A 9,595-nucleotide genomic window follows, 5' to 3' on the forward strand; every position below is an offset into this window, starting at 1 on the left:
ATATATACACAGTTGGAAAATTACCTTCCTAACATGCTAACCAAAGTATTGTTGCTATCTTATAGGTGGCTATCAAACACATACCAAAAGACAAAGTAGTCATCAAACATAAGGTAAGTGAGCAGCAGAATATAGCACATTTTTTTTTTTTTTTTAGTGGATTCCAGATGCATTGTGGGTTTCTCCTGTTTGTTTGGATGTTTCAGGATGAGAACGGCAGCGAGCTGGCCATGGAGTTGGTCATCATGTTAAAACTTGCAAGTGAAACAGTGCCGCATTCAGCCATCTTGTCCCTGTTGGACTGGTATGATCTGGATCAGGAGCTGATTTTAGTCATGGAGAGGCCCATGTTCGCAGAGGACCTCTTGCTCTATCTTAATGAGCGTGGAAATTTCATAGAAGAGAGTGAGGCCAAGGTACCAGTGCTATACCCAAACATAGTAAAAATGCAGGAAAAATGACCCAATTTCAACTAAATTATAAAACTCTAGAAGAAATTATGAATCAGTTAAGCTCAAGTTCCTGCTGTCCTCATATCCTATCTACACATTTCTTTAAAAGAAATGTGTCTCAGTAAAAATAATTTGATTTAAATAGTAAACTCATCGCTAGGCCTGTCGCGATAAACGATAAATCAATTAATCACACGATAAATTAAACCTATCGACCTAATTTTAATTATCGTCTTTATCGCCTCTTCCTGCCGTTTTTTTTTTTTTTCTGTTGATGACACTGAATGAAAAAAGGCTCACCTCCGGTGCTCTCCACCTCATTTTCTTAGTGTAATGTCCAGCGCACACCACACAAATTGTCGGCCCATTTCCAAAACCTGAGTTTTGGAAATGGGCCGACATTAGCCAACAGAAATTTTAGGTATAACGGTTAGATCAGGTTCATCATGCTGTGTGGTGTCCAGCCACATGGGCACAAAATAATGGCTACAAGTCCAGTTAACTAATTTAAAAATCAGGCATTAATCAATGCTTTACTAGAATCTACCTGTGATGCATGTGGCTAGAGTCAGCGTAAAGTCCTGACTGATGAAAATCATCATAACCTATTTATGTCACGTTAACGAAGAACAGTTGAAAACTTACCAGGTTCATCAACTGCGGTAGCAATTTGGCTCCAACTCCTCTCCTTGTAATTTCTATATTCTTTGCACGAAATGTTGAATAAACATTAATGTTGTTTCCACATATCATCTCCAATGTCCACTGGACTTCATGTTGCGCCGTGTCAGCTGTTTAGGATTCCCCTCGTTATTTCCCCTCAGAAACCACTGAGGAGAATCCGCGCTTTCTGATTGGCTACCTGTCACATTCAGCGTTAAGCTCCCAGTCGGGGAAACCGCCAGATTTAGATCGGAGCGGCCACGACGATCTACAGTAACCCACCCCACACTGCAGGATAATCGGTTACGAAATCACCAGCGACAATCTTAGATCGGATCTAAGATTGTCATAAGGGGAAAWTAGGGGCAAAATCGTGTGGTGTGAATTACTGCATTAGGTAGTCGGATGTGCCCGTCTTCTCTATTTAAATCTAGTGATTTCTGAAGAGCAATATAGTATATAGACTTCATAATCTGCACTTTTTTGGTTAAATGCAGTATTTATTTCCACTTTGGCTTTATGTTTAGTTTTTATACAAGTACGTTTCTTGTTAATGGAGACTGAGAATCCATTTCATTTTTGTTTTCGGTTGTTTTGTTTGTTTAGTTTATCAGTTCCAGTGTTATGTGTTTTTATGGAAATAAAATGTATCTGTCTATGACAGGAAATCGCATGGATTATTAGTCATTTCCATTAAATCAGTGTCAAATCAGTATTAAATCAGTATGCAAAATAATTAAATTAAATAATCATTTATCGCAATAATTTTTTAGACAATTAATCGTCCATCAATATTTGTTATCGTGACAGGCCTACTCATCGCTTCCATCAGGAGTTTTCCCCAGGCTTTAACCCTTGTGTCTACAAATGGGGTAAACAGACCCCACACACGTAAAACTTGTATCATTTGCCACAGTTCTCTACGTTTGCCTGAGTCCTCACACACACAAGGGTTAAAAATAGCAGTTAATCAAACCATGATAAAACAATTGGACAAATCACTACTGCAAAATTACAGGCTGATCTCCAACCTCTTGTTCATCAACAAAGTTAATGAAAAAGCTGTTTGTAAACAATTGAATAGTTTCCTATTGATAACAAACCGCTTTGATGTGTTTGAGTCTGGTTTCCGAGCCCACCACAGCACTTATACTGGCCTAGTCAAAGTGTTCAATAACGTCCATATAAACATGGATTGTGGAAGAAGTGCACTGATATCTGATCACATCTCAGTGCAGTTTTTGACACTTTGATCATGACATATTACTAAAACGACTAGAGAGTTGGGCCAGACTCTCTGGTCCAGTACTCAACTGGTTTGAATCTTACATAGAGATCAGAGATTTCTATGTTTCAATAGGAAACTTCTCATCGAAGCGGACAGAAGTCATATGTGGTGTACCCCAAAGCTCAATCTTGGGGTACCTCACTAATTCAATGTAAGAGAGGTCCAGAACTTCCACAAAACTGCTGAAACACTAAGTGCCTTTAAATTTAGAATAAAAACCCACCTGTTTTTGAGTTGCCTTTGACGCATAATCAATTAAGAATTGAACTATGCCACTTGACTTAATGTAATGTTTCAATAGTTGATTCTATGTTGCATGACTTTGCGTTTTTGTGTTTTTATGATGTGAATAAAGCACTGTGAAATGTCACATTATCTTCGCACCTTAGGTCATAATAAAACAGCTGGTGGAAGCTGCTGTTTACCTTCAGAATGCAAACATCTTCCACAGAGACCTAAAAGTGGACAATGTCCTGATTGACAGCAGCACAGAAGACAAACAAATCTATCTCATAGATTTCGGCTTAAGCTGCTTTGATGACGGGAAACAACATGAAATACTCTGTGGTATGACTGAACCGTAGAACTCACTCCATTCTCATTTATTAATGCTGTTTTAAAAAAACTCGTTTTTATATTTATGGTCTTACTCTTGCACATCTTCAAGGTACTCCTGGTCACATCCCACTGGACTGGATGGTTAACAGTACCTACAGGGCTGGACCTACAACAGTGTGGCAGCTGGGGGTTGTTCTGTTTGAGATGCTCCACATGACGCGGTTCAACATTAACACCTACATCTCAAACAACTTGACAATCTGGCATTGGCTTTCTGACGGTAAGACAAACACTTGTCCATATATCTTACAGTACATATGTTCTTTGTCGTTCTGTTTTGTTCCTTTGGCTCTGTTCATTGTTGCCGTTTAACCTCTAACCTTCCAGACTGCATGGATTTTCTGTCAAAGTGTCTGATAGGTGACCCCGAGGACCGTCCCACCTTGGAGGAGCTGCTGTGTCACCCGTGGCTTTCGTAGACTATACACACATGCACACGCACACACACACACACGCACACACACACACACACACGCACGCATGCCCGCACACACACACCATTGCAACCTTAACTTTTTTTGTTAGTAGTTTAATCTAGTTTAGGCTGAGCTGTAGGGCACTATTAAACTATAAAAGATTGGGGTTAGGGTTAAATGACACAAGTCGGTTAATTTGGCAATTAATTTTCTTTGGATGCTGCAGTTCCTCTGCTACTCAAAACAACATCCATTTTAGGTTCATTAAAGATTCAAAACGGTCGGGTGCAATGCAGTGTAGGTGGTGGCTGAAGGTGGGGGACCTCGACGGTCTGATTCTCAGCTATAGAAACTGGCTCTAAAGTCATGGAATGTCACTTCTCTAGTGGGGAAGGATCCTGAACTGGTGTTAGGTTGAGAGGTGTATACAAGCGGCCAAAATGAGTTTCCTTCGCAGGGTGTCTGGGTTCTCCCTTAGAGATTGAAGCTCAGTCATCCAGAATGGACTCAGAGTTGAGCTGCTGCCTTTCCATGTTGAGAGGAGCCAGTTGAGGTGGCTTGGGCATTTAGTCAGCATGTGCGCTGGATGCCTCCTGGTGAGGTGTTCCAGGCACCTTCCATTGGGAGGAGGCCCAGGAGAAGACCAAGGATGTGCTTGAGGGTCTATGGTTTGCGGATGTCCTGGGAACGCTCCTCTGGGATTCCTCCAGAGGAGCGAGCTCAAGGGGGGAGAGGAGATTGAAGTCTGGACCTTCTTACTTAGACTGCTACCCCCATGACCTGACCACAGATAAGCGGAAGAAAATGGATGAAATAGATAAAGATTCAGTTCAATTAGTTATTTTACATAGTGCCAATTCAAAACAAAGGTCATCTTGAGGCACTTTATGAAAAACATCAATATTTGTGGGTATTCTCTGGGTCCTTCAGTTCTGTCCCCTACTCTAGAAAACATCCATTTTAGAATTATTGTTTTTTGTTGTTTGTTTTTCTTTGGATGCTCCAGTTTTCTCCTCTAGACAAGACAACAGCTATACAGTTTATTGGAGATTTGTCGGTTTTCTCCGGGTGCTCCGGTTTATTTTCTACTTCCTAAAAGCATCCATGCTAGGTTAGGTGAAGTTAGTTCAGTTTTTCCCTGGGTACTGAGGTTTACTCCCACAGTCCTAGAGACATCTGATTAGGTTCATTAGGAATTCTTACCACCAGACCTTGACCTCCGTTCACAATGCAAGCAGACACATTCACACATGGATAAACACATACATATTTTTTTATGTATATATTAGTATATTAAGCAAGTTTGAGTTTTTACATGGATGTATATATTTTCTTGTGTCTCTGTCTATAAATGTGTATGTAAATTTGTACTAATACAAAAATTTATAATGTAAAAATGTAATTTGTTTTGTTTCTAATGTGTCCATAGTTCATCTCCCTAATCAAAGTTGTTTTCTCTGTGTTTTTTCCAGATCTTCCCTAACCCAGATGTGTGTGCGAGTGTGTGTATGTTTGTCTTGTCCACTTTCCTGTCCTCTCCAACCCCAGCCGGTTGAGGCAGACGTCCGCCCATCCTGAGCCTGGTTCTGCTAGAGGCCTCTTCCTTTCAAAGGGGAGTGTTTCCTCTCCACTGTCGCCCCGTGCTTGCTCAGGTTGGGGGATTGCATTGATATAAAGTTTTGATGCAATCTGCTGGTTTCCTCCCCTTCGCAGAATCGCCACCTTAATGTGGTGGAGGGGTTTGAGTACCCCTATGATCCTGAGGTTTAAGTTGTTTGGAGCTTTGACTGTTGTTGGGGTCTTCCATGGCAAACTGGCTTCAGAGGAGGGGGTCTCACTAAGAGCGATTCAATTATCTTGATTCAGTGAGAGAACCTGAGAATTATGAACATGTTTGCTAATTAATCTGGTTTGATTGATGTCTGGTGGAAGAACTACCAGGGAGCATTTTGAGCAGAAGAAAATTTTAAAGAGCTATAGACTGAAGACGAGATTTGTATCTACGTCAAGGAAAGGATGTGCATACAATCTTGCCCCAGTGAAGCAGCCGCCCCAGCAGCTTACTTTACTCCACTAGTGACATGGTTTCACGACCTGTTGGAAGCTGTGAACTGGCAGAGAAAATTAACGTAGAATAAACTTATTGTTATGTGTTATTGGTGTTATTGTATACTTTTTTGTGTTGCTAAGCTGCTGGAATTTAAACAGGCGGCTGGGCTTGAGTGACTTCAGGGGTACTTTCTATTAAAAATGGAGGACTACTGTGGAATGCTATCTGCTAATGTCCAGTGCTTGCATTCATCTGTGTTGTTTTTTCCGTTTGGTTTAAAATGGTCCTATATTTTTGACCGTTTCTGTCATTTTGGTACTCTGACTCCTGTCAGAGCTAAAAGTAGCCTACACGTAGGCGTTATCAGAAAGAGCATCTAACGCAACATAAATAACTTTCCAGCTGGAGCACAGTGCACTGAATTGTAGCACGAGGCAATTGACTACAATTTATTACAGTGTAATAAATACTATTGTGTTTTTATTCCACTCTAATAGTAAGAATAGTATTTATTACAGTGTATTTAAAGCTGCAGTATGTAACTTCCATAGAAAATATTTTATGCAAATCTCACTATATGTTGTGACAGTTTGTATGAGATAGATGTGTGAGAAATTGGAGTTCCTTTGCCTTCTCCCAGCGCACCCAGTGCTAATGAGAGACAACCAATCAGAGCCAGGACAAGATATTAGCGCTGTTAGTGTTGCGCTGCCTGTTGTGAATGCTCAGACTAGTTAGCATAGCAGATAAACAGTTTTTCTTTAACAGTAAGTTGTTTAGCACATTTAGCAGCGAGTACATAAGGGTGACTGACAACGCTCAGACCCTGAGGTCTGAGGTTCTGACCTCAGGGTTTGACCTCACCCCGCCTGGTTGGTTCTGGTTGGTCGTTTTTGATTAGGAGCGATTCATTTCTTCAGATGTCAATAGTAGCTCAGGCTGCTATAAAAGTTTCATAAGGCAGCTTCAAGGAAACTTTGAGGCAGATCATTTGCCTCCTGGATTTTTAGTAAACAAGGTGTCCAAATTATTGAGGTCATCAGTTTAGCCATTTTCAACTATTTTTAAAACTGATTCTGGAAATATTGTTTTAGGTTACTTTTAATTTGCACGTTTTTGTGTTTTTAGATCTTTCTAAGCTTTGTGACAAGCCCTTGCAACAAAGACCATATTGTAAATCCTGATAAAACTCGAACCTGTCAGCAAATATTTCCTCAGTTTTAGACGAAGCTTTGTCCGACCACTATAGTTTCTTTTTAAATCTACTATTACAGTATTGTTCATCAGCGTTTACGTAGGAATACACTCCCACACACTTTCCTATGTAAATTCAAGAACTGTGAACAGTAATAGTATATTATAATATTATTAACAGCTGCATGACTTCTGTTAGAGAGGGTCTTTTTTTCCTTTAGGTTGATATGAAAATGGATAATCTGGCAAAGGGTTATGAACTGTGAGAACCAAAAGGGAGAGAAAGTCAGCAATGTAGAAGAGAGGAGTAAAAATATAATTGAAATAAAAATGAGGACACTGTTGCCACAGTAACACAGACATACTTGTATGTTGCTTTTTTTGCAAATATGCTGAGAACTTGACATGAAAAGTTTGTCAAACTTACTACAGGTTTCCATGCTTACTTTATATTTTAGCTTTAGCTGTAGCTGCAAATAAGCAATAGAAAACATGTTTGTGAGACAACTTCAAGTATCCTTTATAGACCCTGTAACACGGATTCCCTTTTTGATTTCATTTCCTCTTAAGTGAAAGTGTGGGAGCTGCTGGGTCATTCAGCAGCTGTGGCCTTCAAGGCAACCAGAACAGGCAACATAGTGAGACCAGTTACTTTTAAAATAGCTGTTAATTGTTAGACTTTTAACGCTTTTAAAACATACATTTAGAGAAACATTTTGACAGGAACATGTGTTTTATTCTACTTCACTTAATATTTTTAAGTCCTCAGGAAAAAAAATCACTAGCAGGTATTATTATGTTATTCTTTAAAACCACGAAAAATGTTCTGGCTCCAGATTATTAAAGCTACAACAATCAGGAATCGCATCCGTCTCCGTGACCAGACCCAACTGATTCCTCACTCTCCATATTTTTATTGGAATGTAATCAGGATCTTTGGAGTCTTTAACTGAGCTACAGTATGTCATTTCATGAACTGTACAAAAGAAGAAAAATAACAATATATGAGTAGATGGAAAATAATCCAACGGAATTAACTAAAATTAGCTAAAGTATTCCCATATTTTTGTATTGCTGTTATATATTTTCAAATGTATATTTCTTAAAATATGATTTAAAATGAACATAAAATATATTTATCTAAAATAATTAAATTAACTAAATTAACTAACCAGATGATTCATATTTGTCTTATGACAATATGACCCATGGAATGTTTTTTGTACAAATTAGTTTATTGTCCAATGTGTCCAATTTTATATATGCCACAGTGATATTTGGCTAACCTAGACTTTATTTTCAATATTTTCCTGAACTGCAGCACTTTGTTATATACTGTATATAGAAGTTGAGTAAATGTGAAACTCTTTCACAGGACTGATGTCTTGCAGCAAGTAGGACTTGGTTTGGATGTTGGTTCGAGCCCTTCTGCATAATGTGCAAATATCACATGCATGTTGAGAAAACTGACAACTCCAAACTTCTCTTAGGCATTCATGTGGGTCTTCTCTGTTGTGAAGCTTCTTCATCATTTCCTTACACTCCAACCAGCACACTGAGAATTCCTTCTGCGTTAAATATCTGTCAGTGGTTGGCTTATTTCCACTAATATACTAACAGCAGAAGAAAAATAGCATTTTTTGTTAACTTTGAAAACATTTAGTGCACCTACCTCCCCCTAAGCTACTTTTTAAGAATACATTCTGAAGCTAATTTAGTTGGTTGTTTTGTAAACTTTCAGTTGAATGAACTTTGACATCTGGGTTGAAGTTTTGGTAACTTCCTTAGCACTAGCGTCACCTGGAGGAAAAGTTTCCCTGTAGGAGCAAAACATCCTCTGAAGGCCTCTTTGGACATTCGTAAAGTTCAAAGTTCAGCCACATTTGACACTTGGTGCTCTTTCATGGTTTCACATCCCCAGCTTTAATTTCAGCATCCATGTCTATTGCAATGTTTTGAGCCAATCTGTTTGAAGATACAAAAAATTATTTTTTTATAAAAAATGTGTTCAACAAACATCATTTAAATGGTATATTTTCATTTGTACAAATACTGTTACTACCATTGTAGTCAATAAACATCTCATCCCAGCTACGCAGTTTTTTCCTAAAGTTGTAAGAAAGGGAGGAAAATGAAATGTATGTTGAGTAAGAGCCTAGAACTCCAATGCATAGATCTTTCTGCTTATCATAAGATTTTGCGGCTTATCAACATGTTCTAATCATTTGTTTTCTATAGTGCCCATTCTGACTCAAAAGAGTTTGAAAGCAGCCACTGTCCAGTAAATCATCATCACAGCACACTACCCATAAGGCAGTGTGGTGTCACCTAACTTTTTCCACTTAGAATCTAACAGTTTCTTTTGTTTACCCAATTAAAATACTTTATTTTACAGAGTTAAATAAAAACAAGACTTTAACATGTGAGCATTTATTTCATAAGACCTAAATACTTAATTGGGTGTCCTAATTTTTTACACGCATGCATAGGAAGTGTGTGTTGTGCATCACTGATGGAAACTTATTCCACTGCCTCCAGTTTATGATGTAGAACTGAAGAGAAGCGTAACAAGCTCAACTGTTTCCCCACCACAAGCTGCATCTTCAATTTGCTGTATCTAATCTACTGTCTGTCCCAGTCTTAACGGTGCACTTTTCAATGTTTGCTCAATCAACGAGCTTGCATTTGTAAATTAGACAAGGAGGAAACATTTGCTGCAATGCTAATGCAGCTCTTGTGTTGTGTAGCAGCTCTTGTCTGGCTCAGGGTGACTGCCAGCTCGGTTTCTGACACAGCATTGATGTTTCCTGATGAAAAGGGCGGAATTAAAACACAGGAAGCAGAACCTCAGAGCGGTGTGACGCTAACTGTTAAATTGTAGGGAATCGTCACACCAAGCAAGATAAACTTTAGA

General features: G+C 38.9%; 1 protein-coding gene across 1 annotated transcript in view; it reads left to right on the top strand.

The window, feature by feature from the left end:
- Window positions 1-5,581, top strand: part of LOC103482369 (serine/threonine-protein kinase pim-2-like) — an 8,987-nt gene extending 3,406 nt beyond the window's left edge. The window contains exons 5-9 of the mRNA XM_008438494.2: window positions 66-113; window positions 207-416; window positions 2,793-2,970; window positions 3,071-3,241; window positions 3,349-5,581. Of these exons, the coding sequence (XP_008436716.1) occupies window positions 66-113; window positions 207-416; window positions 2,793-2,970; window positions 3,071-3,241; window positions 3,349-3,440 (699 nt within the window). The 3' untranslated portion in view covers window positions 3,441-5,581. The remainder of the gene's footprint in view (window positions 1-65; window positions 114-206; window positions 417-2,792; window positions 2,971-3,070; window positions 3,242-3,348) is intronic.
- Window positions 5,582-9,595: the final 4,014 nt, after the last annotated feature.

This window comes from Poecilia reticulata, linkage group LG20, assembly GCF_000633615.1.
Source record: "Poecilia reticulata strain Guanapo linkage group LG20, Guppy_female_1.0+MT, whole genome shotgun sequence".
Lineage (NCBI taxonomy): Eukaryota > Metazoa > Chordata > Actinopteri > Cyprinodontiformes > Poeciliidae > Poecilia > Poecilia reticulata.